Raw genomic sequence first — 24,167 nt, 5'->3', positions numbered from 1 at the left:
CTGCTTCTAAAGACTACACAAGAGGTATGAAAGCTATGAGGACATACAAGAGTGACACAGAAAAAAACAAGTGGAAGAGAGAAACAAATAGAAATCCATAGTGAAAAAAATGCACCGAAATGTATAAAAATGTATCTCCTAGGGAGATGCAATTTGTACGTCCATTTATTTTTAAATGAACGTATAGTGTATTTCCATAACAACAACAAAAAAAACCTATGCTTAAGTCAAGTGTGCTTTTCAGTATTACTGGAAGAATCCAGGAATCCCTCATTATGTGTAAGGTTAGTTGGTCATAAAATTCCATCTATCAAATCTCACTTTTATTTTATTTGCATTGTGAAAAGGAAGTGTGTTCTGGAAGAATCAAGATTGAGGGGCAAATTGGGTGGAAAGTAAGGACTTTTCCGTATGTCCATTCAAGCACAGGTATCCTGTCAGGCAACACAGGGCTAGGAATCATGGTAGTAGGGCTGGCCAAACTGATGAGAGGTGATTGAAATTACCACTGCCCAGGACACAGTGTAGTCACACAGCATGTCATCCTGCCACTAGGAATTTGCACCCTATAAAATCAGAGAAACCAAAAATCCCATAACTGCCTGCCTTTAGGCTATACATTCAAAATACATTTCCTGTTTTACCCAGTCATTAATGTATACAGATATTCCCTACTTAAATGAAAAGTGAGTGAATAGATTTTAGAATTAGCATTTTACCACAACAATGCCACTACTTGGATAACTCAAAGTTAACTCAGGGAGAACAAATAAAACTAGAGAAACCCATCTCTAGCCCAAAAACAATTTAAAAAAAACAAAAAACTCTAACAAACATCACTGATAAAGCTTTCTTGAGCAAAAACAAGATATGATAAAACTTAAGAATCTCATAAGGAGTATACACTTTAAGATTGGCTTTTAAACTTTAAAGCTTTTTAAAACCACTTAAAGAAAAAGCAGTCCCATAGACACAGGTTCCATAAAATTGCAGCAATCGTATTCAAAGTTACTAGCAACATGTAAAATACTTAAATTCCATTAGTTATCCAATTCCATTTAAAGATATTAAAACACTTTTCACTTCAAAAACAATCTGAAAATTCCTATTTAGGATGTATGTTATGTTTAAGCCTATGTCTATCCTGCTGAGGACAATCACACATTCTGGAAAGCTACCCCTTAAGAAAGGTTGTACTATTAACAATCCACTTTTGTGAAAGGGACCTGTGTCTATACACTGTTAATGATAGCTGTTTGGAATCATCTCTTTCCTTAGGGGTGCTCTTTTGACTCTTCCAGGTCTGTGAGTTACTTAAGCAGTGTGAATGCAAACCTGCTGAGACTCAGGGAAGACTGAATATTTGGGGCAAGTATTTATTGAGCCACAGCATTAAGTATCTACTTCTGTGGACCCTGTCTAATTTCTACCTGATTGGGAAGGTAATCCAAGTACTTGGCTCTGAAAAGGTTCTTGGATTTTCATGAAGCAAATGACTAATGTTAACTAGCCAAAGACCCTGGAGAAACATACACCTAACTGGTATCTGTTCATCTGGCTCCAAAGTCAATATTCTAACTTGTTTTCCAAATCTAACGAAAATCTGACACCCTGTCTCTAATTTAAAAAAGAAAAACAAACATTTTTTTTTTCCAGTGAAAGAGGAAGACCTCACATAAAACCAAAAAAAATTTTTAATAAAAAAGGGGGAAAAAAGCTCGGCATGGTGGCTCATGTCTGTAATCCTAGCAGTTTGGGAGGCTGAGGTGGGAGGATCGCTTGAGTCTGGGAGTTCAAGACCAGCCTGGGCAACACGGCGAGACCCCAACTCTATTTAAAATTTTTTTTTTTTTTTTTTTTTTTTTTTTTTAAAGATGGGGTTTCACCATGATGGCCAGGCTGGTCTTGAACTCCTGATCTCAGGTGATCCACCCACCTCAGCCTCCCAAAGTGCTAGGATTACAGGCGTGAGGCACCGCACCCGGCAAAAAAAAATGTTTAATTACAACTTAAAAAAAAAAAAAAAACGCCTAATGAAAAGCTTCCTAGTTTTCCAAAAATGTGGCCCTTACCAGACTTTCCCTGGATACTTCTTAAAGGAGAAATGTAAGTAGAGCAAATAAGATGACACATGAGCTTTTTGCTTACAGCTGACTCTCCTACAGCTGAATTCCTACTGCTACAAGAACCACTCTCCCTCCTTTTTTTCCATGTTGCCTGACGAAGTTTTGCAAAACCCAGATAGAGAACAACTTATCCAAGTGATGGAAATAAATCATCTTCCTGCTGAATCTTGCATTCTGAATCAGTAAGATTTATACAATCACAGCATAACAGCCAAATATTTCCAATCCTGAAATGAAATCCAGTGAAAAGTTGTGAAGACACAAGAAGAGCAGCTGTGAAAACTGTTCTGAGCTTAGATCTACGTAGGAGAGCTACATCATCATAATTTAAAAGATCACACACAAAAGCTTTAATACAGTGAAAGAAAAATGGAATTCAGTTTTATTTGTCCTCTCTGAAACTTCCATTTACACCATGGCCTCATCTATCAAGAAGAGGAAGAAAAAGCCCTGCCTTATACCATAAAAATCAAGTACTCACGTACTTGTTACAGGTGGCAGGATATTTGTTTCTACAGTTTTTTGGCTCCTAGAAATTACACTTTCAGTACCAGTGTAGTGAGGAACCACTGGCAAACTGCTGGAAATGTCTTCTGGATTAGTCAGTGTACCATTTCATAAAGTGCTTCTGGAGTTAAAATCTGCCAGGTTGTCAAAAGTGTCCACACTTTTGCAACCAAGGATAAAAGAATCCCAATGGGTATCACTGAGTCCTTCCCAGCTGGGTCTCATTATTGGCACTGCTGCTTTAACCTCCAAGGCGCTGACCCTCACCCCAGGCGAAGCCTCCTGGCCGTTCTTCAGGTAGTGGATTGTAATTTGGATCCTCATCTGGTGTATCAAAAATAGCTTTCCTAAAAGACAGGCAACAGATATAATTTGGTCCCAGAGTCATCTCAGGTCCTAGGTAATACAAGGTCAGTTCAGCTCCCACAGGGGTCCACCAATAGGTAAGTATTACACCTGCCTGACTATTAAACAGTTAACATATTATAAGAGCATCTATAATTATTAACATTTACATTAGTTTTTATCTTTGCCGGTTTTTACTACAAAAGCAATCCATATCATAATAATTATAGAGAAGGAGGAAATACAGATGAACAAAATATCCTAAATTTCTAGAGGTAATTATTGTCCATGTTTTAGTTATTCTTCAGGAACTTTTACATGACCTAATTTTACAAAAGTTAAATCACACTACATCTGTTTTGTAACCTGACTTTCACATATTTATCATTTCACAATGTCTCCCCATAATCAAGGTATCACCATGTCCATCAACAGATGAATGAACAAAATATAGTAGGTACGTACACATATATTTTTTTTTTTTGAGATGGAGTCTCACTCTGTCACCCAGGCTAGAGTGCTGGGTTCAAGTGATTCTCCTGCCTCAGCCTCCCGAGTAGCTGGTATTACGGCTGTGCCACCTGGGCTCAGCTGGGATCACTGCACGCAGTCTAACAGAATGTTATTCAGCCTCAAAAAGGAAGGAAATGGGCTGGGCACAATGACTCACACCTGTAATCCCAGCACTTTGGGACACTGAGGCGGGTGGATCTCTTGAAGCCAGGAGTTCGAGATCAACCTGGCCAACATGGCAAAATCCCCATCTCCACCAAAAATAAAATTAGCCTGGCATGGTGGCACATGTCTATAATCCCAGTTACTACTCAGGCGGCTGAGGCAGGAGACTTGCTTAAACCTGGGAGGCACAGGTTACAGTGAGCTGAGATTGCTCCATTGCACTCCAGCCTGGGCAACACAGCAAGACTGTCTCCAAAAAAAAAAAAAAAAAAAAAAGGAAGAAAATTCAGAAACATGGTACAACATGGATGAACCTTGAGGACTTTAAGCTAAATGAAATATGAAATAAGCCAGACAAAAAAGAACAAATACTGTATGATTCCACTTATAAGGTAACATAGAGTAGTCAAATTCAGGAAAGCAAAATAGAATGGTGGTGGCTAGAGTGGGGTGGGGAGTTGTTTAATGAGAGTTTCAGTTCTGCAGGATAAAAAGAGTTCTATGGATGGTGGTGACAGAAGCAAAATAGTATGAATATACTTAATGACATTGAACATTTAAAATTAGTTAAGGCGGTGAATTTTATGTTAGGTATTATTTTACCACAATTAAAATTAAAAAAAAATTAACAATGCATCCCAAGAAAAATTACTGCAGAACACAGGAGGGGATAGTAAATGTCCAAAAGACTTTCTAAGTACTATGATGTAAGTATACTTCAAAATGAGTTTTTAAAATTCTTTTTTTTTTTTTTTTTTTGAGACGGAGTTTCGCTCTTGTTACCCAGGCTGGAGTGCAATGGCGCGATCTCGGCTCACCACAACCTCCGCCTCCCGGGTTCAGGCAATTCTCCTGCCTCAGCCTCCTGAGTCGCTGGGATTACAGGCACGTGCCACCATGCCCAGCTGATTTTTTGTAGCTTTAGTAGAGACGGGGTTTCATTCACCATGTTGACCAGGATGGTCTCGATCTCTTGACCTTGTGATCCACCCGCCTCGGCCTCCCAAAGTGCTGGGATTACAGGCTTGAGCCACCGCGCCCGGCCTAAAATTCTTACAAATTAACAATGAAAACAAACATACCAATAGAAAAAATGGGCAAAGAGCTCAACAAGCAATTCATTTTGTTTTGTTTTTGTTTATTTTTTTTATTCAACAAGCAATTCAAAAAGGAAATCCATGTGGTCAACAAACATGAGAATGTTGACTCTCACAATAATCAAAGGAAAGTATATTAAAAACTGAGATCCCGGCCAGGTGTGGTGGCTCATGCCTGTAATCCCAGCACTTTGGGAGGCCAAGGCAGTTGGATCACCTGAGGTCAGGAGTTCAAGAACAGCCTGACCAACATGGCAAAACCCCATCTCTACTAAAAATACAAAATTAGCTGTGGCGCATGCCTGTAATCCCAGCTACTCGGGAGGCTGATGCAGGAGAGTCACTTGAACCTGGAAGGTGGAGGTTGCAGTGAGCCGAGATTGAGCCACTGCACTCAAGCCTGGGTGACAATGCCAAAACCCATTTCAAAAACAACAACAAAAACAAAACTGAGCTCCCTTCTACTGCTCAAACATTAGCAGGATGAGGGTGGGGGCACAGCCTGGTACAGGGAGTCAAGAGCCCATCAGACCATGAGTACATGGAAGTGGTCTGACAAGATGTTAGCCTGAGCAGGGCGGGGAGTGTATCCCCATAAGAGGGCAGCCTGGTCTGGGGAATCTGAGGGTGAGTGAGATGAGCAAGGCATCCATATTGGGGAGGTGGAGACTATGATGAAACACTGGTTACATATGGGGGTAATTAGGTAGGTAAAAACAATCATATTAAGAATCAGGTTAGGACAACTGGGAAGGGCAGATGGAAAGGAGTGGTACATTCATATAATCAAATAATACTCAGCAATAAAAAGGAACAAAATACAAAAACATACAAGAACATAGATGAGTCTCAAAAACATTACGTTGAATTAAAAAAAAAAAGCCTTTTTTCTTTTTTTTGAGATGGAGTCTCACTCTGTCGCCTAGGCTAGAGTGTAATGGTGTGGTCTCAGCTCACTGCAACCTCTGCCTCCCGGGTTCAAGCAATTCTCCTGCCTCAGCCTCCTGAGTAGCTGGGATTACAGGCATACGCCACCACACTCGGCTAATTTTTTGGTATTTTTAGTAGAGACGGGGGTTTCACCATATTGGTCAGGCTGGTCTCAAACTCCTGATCTTGTGATCTGCCAACCTCCACCTCCCAAAGTGCTGAGATTACAGGCATGAGCCACTGCGCCCGCCTGAAAGAAGCCTTATACAAAGGAGTACATGCATACTGTACGATTCTACTCATGAAGCTGTAGAACATGAAAAACTAATCTACAGAGGACAAAATCGGAATAGCAATTGCTTCTTGAGGGACAGGTGCAATGACTGACAGGGAAAGACATCAGGGAAATTTCTGGTTGATGGTAATTTTCTGCCTTGATATATACACGTGTGTGCATTTATAAAAATTCATTAGTTGACACACTAAAGATTTGTGTATTTTGTTGCACATAATTACTAAACTCTAGTTAATGATATACATACTAACGTATATAAGGAATTAAGTATACATGTAATGGCACATACATTTTGGACTGGAAAGCTAGATGGAGGGATAGGTGTGCAAAAAGAATAGGGAACTATTAGGCCGGGCATGGTGGCTCATACCTGTAATCATAGCACTTTGGGAGGCCGAGGCCAGCAGATCACCTGAGGTAGGGAGTTCAAGACCAGCCTGAACAACATGGAGAAACCACATCTCTACTAAAGATACAAAATTAGCGTGGTAGCACATGTCTGTAATCCCAGCTACTTGGGAGGCTGAAGAAGGAGAGCTGCTTGAACCTGGGAGGTGGAGGTTGTGGTGAGCCAAGATTACGCCATAGCACTCCAGCCTGGGCAAAAAGAGAAACTCCACCTCAAAAAAAAAAAAAAAAAAAAAAAAAAAAAAAAGGGCAACTATTGATTACAGAATCTATGTGGTGGCTAAATGAAGCTCACTCTAATTTTTTTCTGATTTCCTATAAGTTTGGAAATTTTCATAATAAAATACAGGAGGAAACAAATAGAAAGGAAAAAACGTAGTATGAACCATGGGGTAGTACTAGAAATGGTAGTATAAACCCATGTTTTTGAAAATAAACAGATCTAAAAAATACATGTGTATACATTATCATACATAGATATAATTCCATTGCTCTTTCCACTGAGAGGATCTGGGAATAGCAACACTTCAATAGCAATGAGCACATCTAGCACCCAGATCTTGGCTTCTAAATACCATTCTCCACTTTAAAGGAACCAGGGCTCTTTGAAGAAACAGCTGATTCCAGGACTGGATCAAGGAGAGCACAACATGAGCCTGGTATATCTTGTTGAGCCAGAAAACAATTGCAAAAAAAAAAAAAAAAAAAAAAAAAAAAAAGTAGGGTGTGGTGGCTCACACCTGTAATCCCAATGCTTTGGGAAGCCAAGAGACAGGAGGATCGCCTGAGGATGGGAGTTCAAGACTAGCCTGGGCAACATAGAGAGACCACATTTCCACACAAAAAAAATAAGCAGAGCCTGGTGGTGTGCACCTGTAGTCCCAGCTACTTGGGAGGCTGAGGTGGGAGGGTCACTTGAGCCCAGGGGTTTGAGTTAACAGTGAGCTATGATCATACCACTGCACTCCAGCCTGGGCAATGAAGTGAGACCCTGTACTGCATTTGTAATTTCCTGTAGGACTGAAATTGTTTCAAAACATCTTTTAAAAATCATAAACAATGAGACATCATCCTATAACTATCCAACTAGGAAAGGGTAAATAAAATGCCTCCCTTGTTTGATAAGGATGTGGGGAAATGAACACATATATGCTAGTTGAAATGGAAACTTGAACATCCATTCTGGAAGGCATTTGGCCACAAAATAGCAATTCTACTTCCAGGAATTACATTTTGAAAATAACCACGGATGTGTGCAGAAATTTAGCTAGAAGGATATTCACCACTCCAATTATAGAAGAGAAAACCAAGCACTAATGTCAATGTCTATCAATAAGGGATTAGTAAAATTATGCCATATCCATACCATGGAATATCATCTAGCTGTTACAATTGTATAACACTTTATGATGGAAAAAACAATTATGACATATTAAGTCTACAAGGTTACAAAATTGTTTTTTGAGACAGGGTGCTACTCTGTCCCCCTACCTGAAGTGCAGTGGTTCGATCTCAGCTCACTGCAGCCTCAACCCCTCTGGGCTCAAGCAATCCTTCCACCTCAACCTCTCGAGTAGCTAGGATTACAAGCATGTGCCGCCATGTGCAGCTGATTTTTATGTTTTTTGTAGAGATGGGGGTTTTGCCATGCTGCCCAGGCTGGTCAAAAACGCCTGAGCTCAAGTGATCTTTCTGCCTTCACCTCCCAAAGTGCTGGGATTACAGGCGTGTGTTATGTTGTCCAGGCTGGAATGCAGTGGCTATTTTAAAGTCCTGGCCAAAGAATAGCAGTGGCTATTTACAGGCGCAATCATAGTGCACAACAGCCTTGACTGGCTCAGCATTTAAAAAAAAGTACACAGATAGTAAAGACTGAAGAATACATATAGAAAAGTTAACAATGGTAGCCACTGCTACATCCAAGTGTCAGGATCATGGACAATTTTACTTTCTTGCTTAACTATTCTACAACAAACATTTTATAACAAAAACATTTTATTTCTCAAGTGAGCCCTTTTTAATATGGTATCTCTCAAGGACACCAAATTCCAGAGTAGAAAGAGGTCTCATAAATCAAAAGTTCTACTGCACTCCAGCCTGGGTGACAGAGCGAGACCCCATGTCCAAAAAAAAAAAAAAAAAAAATCAAAGTTCTATCTCAGGAAACTGAAGTGCAAAAAAGAAGGGACTTGCTATATGACTGGTCAGTAGGACAGCTACATCTGGTTTCCAGTCCAAAGCTACTTCCACTCTGCTTCACTGCTTATCTCAACCACCTGCCTGGCAGGCCAGAAAGTCCACCATTAGAAACTTTCATCAGTTTTGCTCATTTTGCTACCTTACTTCACTAAACATGGAGAGCAGCTTTCATAAAAACAGTAGGCTCCTCCTGAAACAGGAAGTTCTAGTGGTCATCTGGAACAACAATTACCAGGTTACTCCCAAGGTATCCTGAGCCTGTTAACTTTGCTCTGGCCACAACCCTGGCACTGTCTGTTACTACTCAATCCAAGTGCTCTTCAACTGTAGCCAGCTTGCTCAATCTGTAAATAGTTACTGACCTCAACTATGTATACTAGGAGCTAGGAGAGCCCAAGAAAACACAGATCATGACCTCCTATCCTGGTTTGCTTGTAAGAGTATGTAAATACTCACAAGATAGATGGTGTTTTCAGAATTCTTATTCCACCAGGCTGATTAGGAAATACATCTTCCAAGAAAAAATATATGTGTCCAACTGCAATACCTAAAGTCAAGCAGAAATAAAGGATGAGGGAGACAATGAAAATTTAGATTGCAGGCATACCTACCAACATAAATTGCCTATATTTAGGATGAATGGCAGCATAATTATTAATGAACTAACATTATTGTCTTTTACAATACTTATACATGAAGGCCAAACAGAATATACATGAAAAATAGTGACAAAATACATTTACAGGTAAAAGAATTTAAAAAATAGTGAGAAGAGCCTTACCCAAAAGGTCCACAATGATTGAGTTCCCCAACAACAAGGAAAACCCCATGAGCACCCAGGGCAGAAAGGGGGCCTGGAAGTTGAGAAGGCCGAAGAAGTTCATGCGGACATAGGGGTTCCTTCGGCTCCACACGTAGACGAGCATTATTGTAAAGGCCTGGCCCAAGAAAACTAAGCTCACAAACAAACCAAAAAGCTAGCAGATAGCATTAAGGAAAATATCAACATTAAAAGTTTAATAGGGGAAGACTGAGCAGGATAACTAACATTTGTGTTCTAACAAACGTTTGAGCTGGAAAAGTCAAGTTGTTACATCTTTAGAATAGAAGGAAAAAAAAAAACAGAAAATAATTACCCAGAGCAATCATGCAAAAATCTGCTTAGGCTAAATTATTGAGATTGCAGCTACTTCAAACAAATGCTCTGCTTTCGTGAAGTTCTTGCCTCTTTGGAAAATGTGTTAATTCTTTGGTCAATAATTATATTAAAGCTTGCTCATGGTTAGCACCTTTACAGAGGTGAATAAAGCTAGCTGGAACAAAACCATCTTGCCCAACAGTAGCATATCTAAGACTATTGTATAGATGAAAATTCTTTTTCTAAAAAATAATTTTTTGGTTTTGATAGCCACCAAGTAAATGTCTTACCAACTTAGTTTAAAAGTGAAGTGCACCAAGCAGCAATGATATAACTGAGACACTTAATAATAACCCGTCTGGGTTAAAAGCTCCTTTGACTTGTTCATCCTGTTCAACCTCTAGCCTTGGAAACTTGTCACAGAAAATGTGCTGTAAAATAAATGACGGTGGGCTGGGTACCGTGGCTCATGCCTATAATCCCAGCACTTTGGGAGGCCAAGGTGGGCGGATCATCTGAGGTCGGGAGTTTGAGACCAGCCTTACCAACATGGAGAATAAACCCCATCTCTACTAAAAATACAAAATTAGCTGAGTGTGGTGGTGCATGCCTGTAATCCCAGATACTTGGGAGGTTGAAGCAGGAGACTCGCTTGACCCTGGGAGGCACAGGTTGCAGTGAGCTGAGATTGCACCACTGCACTCCAGCCTGGGCAACAAGAGCAAGACTCCATCTCAAAAATAAATAAATAAATAAATAAATGATAGTGCCCTAATGCTAAAATCTGGAAGTCTACTTTTATCTGTTTGTTCAGAATATCTAGTGAGTTGTGGGAGACAGATGACAAGCTTTAGGAAGAAACAGGGTGTTTTTTAACATTTTCCTGTATGTGTTCTATTTGTTGAAGGATACGGTCATTAAGAATCCACCAAAAAGGAACATAAATACAAAGTCTGCTGTCCGACCCCGGAAAGAGCCTTCTTCTAGCATTCGACAGTAACGGTATCTTAAGTTCCAAGTTAAGAAAATATTAAGCACACAAATATGAACAAAGTAAAATTTTCTGTTATGTAAGTACACTTGTATTCCATATTATTTGTAAGAAGTCAAGTCTTCATTTGTGTAAGAATGTTTGAGCGGTAATGTCATTACCCTTCTTTTACCAAGCGTTTTAGAAAAGGTCAAGACCAGCACCATATTTTACAAACTGTCCCTAGCTGGGAACTAATCCACATAACATACAGATGTGCTTCCTGTCTCCTATTAAACCTTTAAAAAACTGTACAGTCTTTCTTGTGCTCAGCTGCACCTTAATCTGCACCATCTTTGCTTTTCCACAACCTAACTTGGAAGAAATCCGTAGCAAGAAGCCTTGTGTGCTAAACTACTTTTCCAGACTTGGTATGAGCACCTCAGTCAATAAAGATGAATTATGATGAGAAAAAATTTTATTGGAAACTTACCAGAATGATATCCTAAACAGGATTTAAAATGGATTCCTGCCATCCTCAGGAAGGAATGCAGCTGCAGATGAGCTGAACTGTAACTCCCTCTTAACAGAAAGGGCAGGGGTGGAGGAGGAATGCCGTGCTCCATGGCCCCAACTGCCATTGATCAGAGCTGGGGTTTCCCTCTCTTTCAACAAACTGGAACTTGACAAGCCCGGCAGACACACCACTCTTTCAGCCAGTAGTTCCCGCAACAAGGATCCAAGGAGATCACAAGTTCCCACTCCTCATGAACCTACTTTAAAACTTATGCCCAAATTCTGCTAAATTATCATTGTATTCAGGTTGTTTTACCACTTTGTACCTGTTGATGTTACTGTGGAAATATACCTTAGTTAAATCACTTCTCCCCTCCCTTGATCAGATTTGTAAGCAACTAAAAAGTAGAAGTGGTATCTTTTTATGGTTAAAACCTCCCATTTGAACAGCGACCTACAAATCTTTTCAAAACATTACTACCTAACCAACTACTTTATGTACCACTGATCCAGATATTATAGCTAAGATGGCACCAAAAACAAATAACAGGATTAAAAGTTTCAACTTAATCTTTTACTTCCTAAGAAAACAAAGTTTTGATGTTGACCCCATTTAATAAAGGATACAGAAAAATCATGTTAAATAAAAAATTGAATCCAACTGGCCCAAAAAATAAGAAATTGGTGATTAATCTCCATATCTGTTAAAAAAGAAATCAAGAGAAAGATGTATTAAGTCAAATAAATTACCAGGAAACAGTTCCATACGAATACAAAAGACACATCCTATGACTATGATGGTTGAGAAGCCTTGGACAGAGTGATATTCTGTTCTGAAACAAAATGAGGGCATACAATCCGATGTTCGATTTTTGCTGCTTTTAGTTAAAAGTTTGAAAGACATCATTGGGACTGTGAGATTTATAATAGGACAGAAAATTTTAAATTGTGATTGTCTTATGGAGAAAGTTTGGTAGAAATACTAGGTTAATTTGCTGAACAGAAAACAGTGCTTTCATATGTAGTATCATCATATAATCAATAGATCTGACATACCAGAGAAAAACTTCAGGGTCTAATATAAATTGCTGAGAAATGTTTACATTAGGCAGTCAGAAACATCTCAAAGAAAATTCTTTGATTTTTTAATTAAAAAATTTTTAACGTATCCAAGACAGAGTCATCTATAAAGAAGAAAAAAACCTTTTTTTTAAAAACAGAGACAGATTCTCACTATGTTGCCCAAGCTGACTCAAACTCCTGGCCTCAAGGGATCATCCACCTTGGCCTCTCCAAAGTTTTGGGATTATAGGTGTGAGCCACTGCACCTGGCCAGAAAGGAATATTCTAAGGCAAATATCCAAGTTCTAGTCTGAACAAATGGCCAACTCCCTGCAAGAACTAATGCTATAATAATTATAGTCTACTTGGGAGATACAAGAACACTCATTTTCTTTTCTTTTTTTTTTTTTGAGACAGAGTCTTGCTCTGTCACCCCATCTGGAGTGCAGCGGCGTGATCTCGGCTTATAGCAACCTCTGCTCCCAGGTTCAAGTGATTCTCCTACCTCAGCCTCCTGAGTAGCTGAGATTATAGATGTCACCACAACTGGCTAATGTTTGTATTTTCAGTAGAGATAGGGTTTCACCATGTTGGCCAGGCTGGTCTTAAACTCCTGACCTCAAATGATCCACCCACCTCGGCCCCCCAAAGTGCTGGGATTACTGGCGTGAGCAACTGTGCCTGGCTGAACACTCATTTTCTTGTTGGAAACCCTGATACAGCCTTCCCTGCCTTTCCACACCCAGTATTCACTCACAATGGTAGAGTATTTAACATTTAAAAATTTCTACTACCTCTTGTGATCGTAATAATCCTGTGAGACAAGGAGGCTACCCCCCATTTCACAGATAGGAAACTAAAAGACTTACTGAAACTGACTGAATAACTAGCTAGTTATTCAACTAAAAGTTGAACTTTTAAATGTACTGACCAAGGACCCACAGGTTGTAGAGGGAGACTCTGCTGGCAAATCTAGAACTCCTAACTCCAAATGCAGTGTCATCAAGAGTTTAACCCCAGGCAAAGTAAAGCCAAGCAAGCCAAGTAGGAAGTAAGACTTACTTGGATAGAACTACAGCTCCATGTGAGTATTGTGGGAACAGAGTGACAAGAGATCACAGGACTGCTTTACAAATCACTAAATTCTTGAGAACTGGTAACTATTAATGTTGAAACAATTAGTTCTATATATCAATTATCCAGATTTTAGAGTCCTCATCCTAGTGAGGAGACAAGCATGTAAATAACTGCAAAGTAAAGGTGAGAGATGCTCTAAAACAAAGGAGGATGGGTACATAAAGGTTACGGAAAAGCTGCATTTTGAAAGGCAAGCTAGAGCTCAACAGGTATAAAGTGAATGAAACACAACTGAGACAGAGGGGACAGCATGGGTAGAGGCACAATTATGGGCTTTTGGGTCTCTCCCCTACTCCAACTATGGTCTGTAAGATCATCCTGGAACAGGAAATCCCATCTCTCTTTTAGCACTTTATTTTGAAATAGAGTTTTGCTCATCTCCCAGGCTGGAGTGCAATGGCACAATCTCTTGCTCACTGCAACTTCCACCTCCCGGGTTCAAGTGATTCTCCTGTCTCAGCTTCCCCCGGAACTAGGATTACAGGCATGCATCACCAGGCCTGGCTAATTTTTGTATTTTTAGTAGAGTCGGGGTTTCACCATGTTGATTAGGCTGGTCTCAAACTCCTGACTTCTGGTGATCTGCCTGCCTCAGCCTCCCAAAATGCTGGGATTACAGGCGTGAGCCATTACGCCTGGCTGCTGTTAGCATTTTAATCACTGGAAAGGACTATCTCCCACTGTAATCTAATAAACCACCATGCTGCTTTAGATGTTGGTCTTTTGGAATTTTGTTAGTATGATCTGATCCCTGGAAGACAGATCACAATTTAAAAGCATTAACAGAATTGAGTTTCTGGACCATGGTGATAACACCAAGGTGGTGGGTGTGCCTAGGTGGTGAATGGACAAAATAAGGTCATCCCTTTGAGACAACCCCTAAGCAGCCACCTGGTCAGTCTCCTCTCAAACTACAACATTAACTCTAAACCAGTGATATCCAAATACAGGAACTGGGCATATCAAAACGATGCAGGGAACTTTTAAAAATAAAACACAGATTTTAATTCCTACCCTTCCAAATTCTGACTTGGTACTTGTCGAGGAACTTGAGAATCTCTTCAAAGTTCCCTAAGGGATTCTCAAGTCCAACCAGGTTGCAGAATCACTGCTTTATATCCTGACAAAACAATTATAATCAAAGGTCCCCACTGGGTTCTTTTTTAGGCTAGTATGTAACAGGATTTGCTACTAAACTGTAAGAAAAGGAATAAACTGAAGCATTAATCACTATTGTGATGAACCACTTACTTGAAAGTGTTTAAAGATTAATTCAGGATTGAAGTACAACTGAAAAGGTGTGATCAATTCCAACTGCTGAAATAGAAAAAGAGCTTCTTAAAGCAAATCAACCAAGAGACAAAATTTCATCATTTACAACAAAGGATTAGTAGGTCTAGCAATTTCCAACTCTCAGTCACTTAGACTGATTTCCTTTAAGCCTTTCTTCTTAGGCCAGAGGAAAAGGTTGGTAAAGAAATCTGAAGAATTGGTAGAATTCTTTGTATCCTCAATACCTAACACAAAAAAAGTTTGTTTTATGTTGCAATAGTTGAGGCTGACATGAAGAAACGAGAGGCAGACAGGTGGTGATATTTTAGACACAGGACAAGTAAAAACAGCTGCTATGACTACCCACCACATGGGCACCACCTGGAACAGCTGTGTCAAACAACAAAACTCAATTGAAATAACGGAGACTCGAGACCCTGCCACCGTTAGGGCTGGGTACCTCCAGCCAGCCCCTTATTATACAAAGACCCTCTTTATTATAAGCTGTTCTCCTCTCGACAGTTTCCAGCTTGCTTTCCTCATTCCTGTTTCTTTCCTAAGCGGACCTTCCTCTTACTAGTCACCACGGTACCACCTGGCCATCACCAGAGCTCTCGGACACATTTCTTGGGTGGGAGGCTCCCGCAACCCTAACCCACTACAGGTCCGGCCCTCATCTGTCAGAAACTGACCATACCCCGCATGAAGCAGCACTCCCTTCTCAGGTCACTGGATACTCTTTCTCGGCACCAACTCGAACCCCTGAGTAATCCCTGTATGCCTCCACCCATCACCAGGACCAGCCCCTCTGGACCTCCCCAACGCCCAAACCGCAGTTTCCTGAAAACCCAGTCATATCCAGCCCAGATAACGGGAAGGTGGCCTCAGCACTGAGGCTGCTCACCACGGCTGCGGTGGTGAGGACGCAGGCAGTGGTGTAGGCGCGGCTGACCGGTGGGATCTGCAGGTACTCCAGCCGCAGGCTCTGGTACGCCATCTTCCCCACGGTGGCCCGCCCCCCCACTTCCCCTTCCGCCAGTGGGTCCCGACGGCAGGGCGGGTCCAAAGCACCTCCGCCCCTCCCCCCGCCTTAGCCTTCCTGCGGCTGCCCAATCAGCGCCAAGCAACCGGCCAGTCGTCAATCCGTAGAGCCCTAAGTAAGGCACACCCGCCAATCACGAGTTGCGTCGCCTCAACGCCCCAGCGCCCCAGCCTCGCTTCTCCACCAGCCAACGTCCGGGAAAAACGAGTAAGTATCGGTTCCTCTGCCAATCCCCGCCGGCCACAGCTAACTTTCCCGCCCGGCCCCTTTCTGTCACTAATTGAGGTGTCCCCAACCAGCCAATCAGGAGAGCGAGAGCATCCCGCGTTTGCTTTCGTTCGCCTAGGCGCGTATCAGTCGGAATTTTGGGGAGCCAACCGCTCCGTCTGTCCTTGGCGTGCCAGCGGCGTTTTAGAGGAGGTGGCGGGAAGCCTGTGTGTGCTCGAATTCGTCACCCTCATGGTCGCTCCAGTAAGTGCTGCGGGACAGCATTTTTCCTGAGGAGGAGTAGGGACTGGCGGGACTGGTTTAGGCGTCATCGCGGGCGAGCGCGGCGGCCTGCTGGGTAGGCCTCGCCGCGGGCTCCGAACTGAAGGTCCCGGCATGCAGCGCGGGCGCAGGGCCCGACGGGAGCCCGGACCGGCTGGAAGCAGTTCCTGCGCCCTGCCTTCTGGGTCCTGTTCAGCGCAATCTTGGGCACTTAGCTCAATTCGCCGAGATGGCCTGGGCACTTACGCGTGGAATCGGCAAATGATGAGGCCGCATTCATTCTCTGCTAGGAAATCCAATCTAGCAGAGAAGATGAGGCGGCAGTTTATCTGTCAGTGCCGGAAGAGAGGTCCTAATGGGAATGCAAAGGAACGATTTAATCAAGGAAGTGTATTTGTTGTTTTTGTTTGAGATGGAGTCTTACTCTGTCGCCCAGGCTGGAGTGCAGAGTGCAGTGGCGCGATCTCCACTCACTTCAGCTTTAAGCGATTCTCCTGCTTCAGCCTCCCGAGCAGCTGGGACTACAGGCACCTGTCACCATGCTGGCTGATTTCCGTATTTTTAGCAGAGACAGGGGTTTCATCATCTTGGCCAGGCTGGTCTCGATCTCCTGATTTCAGGTGATCCACTCGGCCTCCCACAGTGCTGGGATTACAGGCGTGAGCCATCGAGCGCGGCCAAGGAAGTGTATTTTAATGTTCTTTGAGTGACATTTAGCTCAGGCATCCCTCCTTGAGGGAAAGAAAATAACTTAGTTTGGTTGGAGCAGAGTAGCCAGCTCATGGTAGGAGAGGTTAGCATCATGCTTTATTCATGGGTTATAAGGAAGCACTAAAGATTTTTGGAATGATGGGAGTGACTGTCAAGTCTGGTAGTTTATAAGGTAGGCTGAAAAGAGTGGTATTTTAAAAAGGATGTAAACGGCCGGGCGCGCTGGCTCACGCCTGTAATCCCAGCACTTTGGGAGGATGAGGCAGGGGTTTCACGAGATCTGGAGATCAAGACCATCCTGGCCAACACAGTGAAACCCCACCTCTACTAAAAATAAAAAAAATTAGCCGGGCGTGGTGGCGGGTGCCTGTAATTCCAGCTACTCAGGAGGCTGAGGCAGGAGAATTGTTTGAACCCGGGAGGCGGAGGTTGCAGTGAGCCAAGATCGCGCCACTGCATTCCAGCCTGGGCGGACAGAGCAAGACTCCCATCTCCAAAAAAAAAAAAAAAAAAAATTAGCTGGGCGTGGTGGCGCGCGCCTGTAATCCCAACTACTCAGGAGCCTGAGACAGGAGAATCACTTGAACCCGGGAGGAGGACGTTGCAGTGCACAGAGATTGCGCCATTGCACTCCAGCCTGGGCGACAGAGTGAGGCTCCATCTCAAAAAAAATAATAACAAAATTTTAAAAAGATATGAATAATTGGCAGAAGGCGAAATGTCACCCAAATATCACCCTGACAACCTGTTGATAAAACAACTCTTGGTTTAAGCCAGGCAGAGTGGTGCACACCTGTGGTCCCAGCTACTGCTGAGGCAGGAGGACCTCTTTAGCCCAGGAGTTCAAGGAGGCTGTTTCTTTCCTTTTTTTTTTTTTTTTTTTTTTTTTTGGAGACAGGGTCTTGCTCTGTCGCCTAGGCTGAAGTGCAACAGGCAATCTTGGCTCACTGCAACCTCCGCTTTCCAGGTTCAAGTGATTATTCCACCTCAGCCTCCCAAGTAGCTGGGACCGCAGGTGTGCACTATCATGCCTGGCATATTTTTGTATTTTTAGTAGAGACGAGGTTTCACCTTGTTGGCCAGGCTGGTCTTGAACTCCTGGCAGGTGATCTGCCCGTCTCGGCCTCCCAAAGTGCTGGGATTATAGGCATGAGCTATTGTACTTGGCCTACAAACATAATTGTTAAGATTAGTAGCATCTTGTCTTCCCATAAGAAGATTGGACTGCACTGCTTGCTGCAAATTATTTCATAAAGTGCATTCTCAATTCACCTGATATTTGAAGTAGCAGTTTATTTTAGCTAATTGCATTTATCTGAAGGAATAATAAAACTCTTATTTCTATGACAAGCATACAATTTCATCCCAGGAAAAGATGCCTAGGTTGAACTACCACAATGACAAGGAGATAAGGGTTTTATTTTCCTATATGTTTATATTTGAGAGGAATTATTCCCAGACCCTTGAAAAAACATGCAGGGTTATAAAGCTGACAAGGGACTTGTTCATCTTCTAATTGCATTTTTTTCAGGTGGCTTGGCTGGAGGACAAGCAAATTGAGGACACTGGCAATGAAGTGATCAAAATGATAGGTCATGAGGCCTAAAATAAATAGGGAAAAGAAGTGAAGTGGGAGAGGCTGAGCACAAGAGCAGGTTAGGGGCTGTAAATCTTGAAGATTAGGGTATAATGTGAGTCTATGAGTAAGAGTTGAAAGAATTGTATAAGAGGTAGTAGTGAAAAAGTAGGAGCAGTTTGGAAGAGTAGTTACAAATATCAAGAGCCAGTTGGCTCAGAGGTGGAGGTGTAGATCATTGAAGCTCAAGAAACTAAGTCTCTAGGGCATTGGTTAAGCCAGCTGTCTAGACTTCAAAGTTGTCTAGGATGATAACAATTCAGAAGACTGGTCTGTGCCAAAGTCACAGGTAAGGAAAATGAGCAATGAGGAGGGGAAAAGAGAGGGTATAGGCTAATGGAAGGAGCCTCAGAGAGGCAAGAATTTATATCCTGTTGTGGAAGTGGCATCAGGCATAAAGGAACAAAAACTCCTTTTGTTTATTTGCTTCCTTGTTTGCTATCTGTGGTGTGATATGTTACTTCCCGCAGAAGATTTTTTTTTTTTCCAAGTGAATTATTTTATTTTTCCATTTGCAGATTTTTCACAATCGAAAATAACATAGCAAAATAAACCAAGATGTCTGTGGATCCAATGACCTATGAGGCCCAGTTTTTTGGCTTCACGCCACAAACATGCATGCTTCGGATCTACATTGCATTTCAAGACTACCTATTTGAAGTGATGCAGGCCGTTGAACAGGTTATTCTGAAGAAGCTGGATGGCATCCCAGACTGTGACCTTAGCCCAGTGCATATTCGCAAATGCACAGAGAAGTTTCTTTGCTTCATGAAAGGACGTTTTGATAACCTTTTTAGCAAAATGGAGCAACTGTTTTTGCAGCTGATTTTACGTATTCCCCCAAACATCTTGCTTCCTGAAGATAAATGTAAGGAGACACCTTATAGTGAGGAAGATTTTCAGCATCTCCAGAAAGAAATTGAACAGTTACAGGAGAAGTATAAGACTGAATTATGTACTAAGCAGGCCCTTCTTGCAGAATTAGAAGAGCAAAAAATTGTTCAGGCCAAACTCAAGCAGACATTGACTTTCTTTGATGAGCTTCAAAATGCTGGCAGAGATCATGGGACTAGTGATTTTAGGGAGAGTTTAGTGTCCCTGGTTCACAACTCCAGAAAACTCCAAAACATTAGAGACAATGTGGAAAAGGAATCGAAACGATTGAAAATATCTTAGTTGCCAAATAGTCAAAAGGAGGAGCTTGTCAAAAAGTAGAATCACAAGGAATTTATACCAGTGACTGTTCAAACCAACCATACTTTTTTTAGATTTGCTTTGTCAACTCTTTGTTGTATTCTGTGTCTTCCTCTTTATTGGTCCACTTTCTTGAGGTATGTGTGTACTACTTTGAACTAGGCTAAAGCATCTGTTCCTTGGAGTCTTATAAGTGGGAAGGGATCAAACAAATGAAGCCATGGCCAGTTAAAGATTATTTGCAGAGTTGTATCTTGGTCATAAGTTCTTTGTGACCTTGATTATTTTGACTTATTTTTTGGATGAGACCAGGTGAGAAAGGGATTAAACAGGCGGCTCTTTTATTATTTTTTTATTTTTTTGAGACAGGGTCCCGTTCTGTTACCCAGGTTAGAGGAGAGTGCAGTGGCACAATCTTGGCTCATTGCAATCTCTGTGTCCCAGGTTCAAGTGATCCTCCTGCCTCAGCCTCCCAAGTAGCTAGGACCACAGGTGTGTGCCACCATGCTTTGCTAATTAAAAAAATTTTTTTTGTAGAGATGAGGCTTCACTATATTGCCCAAGCTGAGTGGCTTTTTTACTAACTAGTCATTTCACTGCAGGACAGCCAACACAGAGTATTTGCTTTTGCCCTGTAAAGTTTCTTACATGAGGGAATCAATATATAGCTGAAAGAAGCATGTAGCAAAAAAGACAACCTTGATCTTTAATAAAGAAGAAAGAAGTTGGTTTTGTTTCCAAAATAAATCCTTCCCCTGACAAAAACCCTGGTGATGTTAAACAATGTTCTATCTTAGAGTCCAGCAGAAGACCTTAGATTAAAAAATGCAGAGCCCACTGAAATAGAAAAGGAAGCATATTAGCATACTCAGTAGTGAAATTTCATTTTACTGTTAAGTATTTATGCCAATTTCTTTTCATACTTCATTTGGTTTTGGAATCTGCCTTATACGTAATTAATTATTCACACTGATAAGCATCAAATATTTAATGCCCTCAGTGGGAAATTTTAGCTGTGTCTTGTATTTAAACTCAATGGAATCTAATATTTCTTTATGTAATTAGTCCTTGTAAAATGTTATGTCACCCAAGGAAATGGGAGAAATAGCAGTGGTTGCTCCTAAGGTAATGCTTGCCCTCCATATCTTCCTAAAGAACAGGACTTGGAGTTTCTCCTTTATGTAGAGAAGAAGTAACTTAGGGTGTATTTGTAATGAAATATTCATAGATATAGAAAGCTTATATGTACATGAAATATGTTTATTATCAAGAAGTCCTTTTTCCAGTTCCGTACATTAAATATATGTGTTTTAAAGGGTTTGGTTTTTTTCTGCTGTCTATAATGCCATGGTATATTTTCTTTCCAGTATGACTTTTTACTCAAGTAAAAACACTGTTCTTTTCACATTGGTAGCTTATTCAGAATCTACTGTAGTGGGTTGAACAGTATTCCCTCAAAAGATAGGTCCATGTCCTAATTCCTAGAACATGTGAATATTGACTTATTTGGAAAAGGGGTCTTTGCAGATATAATTAAGGATATGGAGATAAGGAGATCATCCTGAATTACTTGAGTGGATCCTAAATCCAATGAAAAGTGACCTTATAAAATAAAGGCAGAGGGAAATTTGAGACAGAAAAGGAGGGGGTATTACCACCTCAAAGGCAGGTTGGGGCCGGGTGCAGTGGGTCACGCCTGTAATCCCAGCACTTTGGGACACCTAGGCAGGTGGATCACTTGAGGTCAGGAGTTCACAAGCCTGGCCAGCATGGTGAAACCCTGTCTCTACCAAAAATATAAAAAATAAGCCGGGTGTGGGGGCACACACCTATAATTCTAGTTACTCAGGAGGCTGAGGCAGGAGAATTTCTTGAACCTGGGAGGTGGAGGTTACAGTGAGCCTAGATCATGCCAGTGCACTCTAGCCTGGGTGATAGAGCAAGATTTCGTCTCAAAAAACAAAGTGTTTGGAGTAATGAAGCCCCCACAAGCTGGAAGAGATTCTCCCTTAGAGCCAACAAGATTCTCCCTTAGGTTGCATTTCTGGCTTCTGGAACTGTGAGATAATTTTTTTTTCTATTTTTTTTTTTTTTTTTTCTTGAGATCCAGTTTTGGCTCTTGTCCAGGCTGGAGAGCAATGGTGTGATCTCCACTCACTGCAGCCTTCGCCTTCCATGTTCAAGCAATTCTCCTGCCTCCACCTCCCGAGTAGCTGTGATTACAGGATGTACCACCACACTCGGCTAATTTTTGTATTTTTAGTAGAGGCTGAGTTTCTCCATGTTTGTTGGGCTGGTCTTGAACTCCTGACCTCAGGTGTTGAACTCCTGCCTCGGCCTCCCAAAGTCCTGGGATTACAGGTGTGAGCCACCGTGCCCAACCAAGAGGATGTATTTCTGTTGTTTTAAGTTATGTTTGTTACAGCAGTCACAGGAAACTTATTAGCATGTCAGTGAAATCAGAATATTAAGATGTTCATGAGTATATAAGCTGTTTGTTAAGGAAACAGCTGAGACTTTGTCATTATACATGCAGTAATACAGTTTATTAATTAGAATACAGTTAAATATGGTCATGACCTGGATAGAAGGGTGAATCCAGTGTTTGAAGTCAGGGGTCCATTTCATGTTGAGTACATGCTTAATAATTATTGGACATTACTTTTGCTGTTTGTCATGGTAGTGTCTCTGCAGAAATAATATAGTTGGCCCTATTGTCCTCTAATAACTAAATTCTCCCTTCAAAAATTTAGGAATAAATCAGAGTTATATACAGCTGGTTACCCATTCGCTGCTTCCCTGCAATGCAAAGTTGTTTTAACATGTGAAAATGAATCAATAGAATAAATAGGACCATGGTAGAATAAAGGATTAAAAATTGTCCCATCTTCCATCCAGCATCAATCTCACCCAATTTCTCACTCTTCCCCCTGCCCCAATACTAGATCCTGTTTGTAATATCAAACCTTTCCTGGTTTTATTTATTCTCTACTGTCATGCCTATTCACCACTATATAGTGGGTGTAAACGCAAAAAAAAAAAAAAACCTCAACATAGCTGGGTGCAGTGGCTCACGCCTGTAATTCCAGCACTTTGAGGGATTACCTGAGCTCAGAGATTGCCTGAGCTCAGAAGTTCAACACTAGCCTGGGCAACATGGTGAAACCCTGTAAAAATTAGCCAGGTGTGGTGCACGCCTGGAATCCCAGCTACTCAGGAGGCTGAGGCTCGAGAATTGCTTGAACCTGGGAGGCGGAGGTTGCAGTGAGCCGAGATCACGCCACTGCACTCCAGCCTGGACGATAGAGCAAGACTCAGTCTCACAAAACAAAACAAAAAGTCTGGCTTCTGGAACTGTGAGATAATATTTTTTTAGCCTGGCGTGCACCTGTAATCCCAGCTACTCAGGAGGCTGAGGCATGAGAATCGCTTGAACCAGAGGTTAAAATATGAGATGAGGTCCTGCCACTGCACTCTAGCCCTGCAACAGAATGAGACTCTTGTCTTAAAAAAAAAAAAAAAAAAAAAAAAAAAAAACAGGTATGGTGGCTCACACCTATAATCCCAGCACTTTGGGAGACTTGAGATGGGAGGATTGTTTGAGCACAGGAGTTTAAGACCAACCTAAGCAACATAGTGAGACCCCGCCCCTGCCATCTCTACAAACACTAGAAAAAATTCGCCAGGCATGGTGGTGCATGCCTGTAGTCCCAGCTACCTGGGAGTCTGAGGTGGGAGGACCACTCAAGACTGGGAAGTTGAGGCTACAGTTAGCCATGATTATGAACACTGCACTCCAGCCTGGGTAACAGTGAGACATTGTCTCCAAAAAGAAAAAAAAAACAAAAATCCTCAACAAAATATAAGTAGATCAAATCCAGTAGTATGTAAAAATGGTTATACATGATGACCAAGTGGGATTTATCCCAGGAATATAAGATTGGTTTAACTTCTGAAAATGAATTAATAAAATACACCACCTCAATAGAATAAAGAAAAAAAACCTATGATAACCTCAATAGACACATGAAAACATTTGACAAAATTCAACACGCCTTCATGACAAAAACACTCGACAAACTAGGAACAGAAGGAATTCCTCAACCTGATAAAGCGCTTCTATGAAAAACTCAAAGCTAACATCATACTTAATGGTGAAAGACTGAATATCAGGAAAGAAAGAAAAGGATGTCCACTTTCACTATCCTATTCAGCATTGTGCTGAAGATTCTTTTCAGGACAGTTACACAAGAAAAAGAAATAAAAGGAATTCAGATTGGAAAGAACGATGATATCTGCAGATGATATGATCTTGTATAAGAGCATCCTGTTGTCATGTTAAACTATTAGAACTAATAGTTATAATGATTAGAACAAAGAAATGAGTTTCAGCAAGGATTCAGAATATAATATCA

General features: G+C 41.5%; 2 protein-coding genes across 10 annotated transcripts; one reads left to right on the top strand and one right to left on the bottom strand.

Moving 5' to 3' along the window:
- Positions 1–2,480: 2,480 nt before the first annotated feature.
- On the bottom strand, positions 2,481–15,936 carry DERL2 (derlin 2). Of its 5 annotated transcripts, none has more exons than XM_032268825.1 (7): positions 15,585–15,723; positions 14,660–14,725; positions 11,837–11,910; positions 10,636–10,729; positions 9,367–9,562; positions 9,042–9,132; positions 2,481–2,980 (listed from the first exon to the last, which is right to left on the bottom strand). In XM_032268825.1, exons 1-7 carry the CDS (start codon positions 15,675–15,677, stop codon positions 2,875–2,877), a joined length of 720 nt encoding a protein of 239 aa, XP_032124716.1. In that variant the 5' UTR covers positions 15,678–15,723; the 3' UTR covers positions 2,481–2,874. The 5 variants fall into 5 exon arrangements, with proteins under 5 accessions (XP_032124716.1, XP_032124717.1, XP_032124718.1 ...); XM_032268826.1 differs by having other exon boundaries at positions 14,660–14,722; positions 15,585–15,719; XM_032268828.1 differs by lacking the exon at positions 2,481–2,980 and adding an exon at positions 8,127–8,801.
- On the top strand, positions 15,798–21,070 carry MIS12 (MIS12 kinetochore complex component). Of its 5 annotated transcripts, none has more exons than XM_032268834.1 (3): positions 15,892–15,929; positions 18,454–18,847; positions 19,077–21,070. In XM_032268834.1, the coding sequence occupies exon 3, from the start codon at positions 19,117–19,119 to the stop codon at positions 19,732–19,734; it is 618 nt and encodes a 205-aa protein (XP_032124725.1). In that variant the 5' UTR covers positions 15,892–15,929; positions 18,454–18,847; positions 19,077–19,116; the 3' UTR covers positions 19,735–21,070. The 5 variants fall into 5 exon arrangements, with proteins under 5 accessions (XP_032124723.1, XP_032124725.1, XP_032124721.1 ...); XM_032268833.1 differs by having other exon boundaries at positions 15,905–16,193; XM_032268832.1 differs by lacking the exon at positions 18,454–18,847 and having other exon boundaries at positions 15,798–15,929.
- The last annotated feature ends 3,097 nt before the right edge of the window (positions 21,071–24,167 follow it).

This window comes from Sapajus apella, unplaced genomic scaffold (genome assembly GCF_009761245.1).
Source record: "Sapajus apella isolate SASKATOON/1434 unplaced genomic scaffold, GSC_monkey_1.0 scaffold186, whole genome shotgun sequence".
NCBI lineage: Eukaryota > Metazoa > Chordata > Mammalia > Primates > Cebidae > Sapajus > Sapajus apella.
Note: the sequence above shows the minus strand (reverse complement) of the source record. Positions and strands in the feature narration are given on the sequence as shown.

Coding starts and splice junctions, on each gene's coding strand:
- DERL2 (XM_032268825.1), bottom strand. CDS start 15,677: ATGGCGTACCAGAGCCTGCGGCTGGAGTACCTGCAGATCCCACCGGTC. Junction 11,911..14,659: donor TAATCTTTAAACACTTTCAA/GTAAGTGGTTCA, acceptor CTTTTTTAACAG/ATATGGAGATTAATCACCAA. Junction 9,563..10,635: donor TTGGTGGATTCTTAATGACC/GTATCCTTCAAC, acceptor GCTATCTGCTAG/CTTTTTGGTTTGTTTGTGAG.
- MIS12 (XM_032268832.1), top strand. CDS start 19,117: ATGTCTGTGGATCCAATGACCTATGAGGCCCAGTTTTTTGGCTTCACG.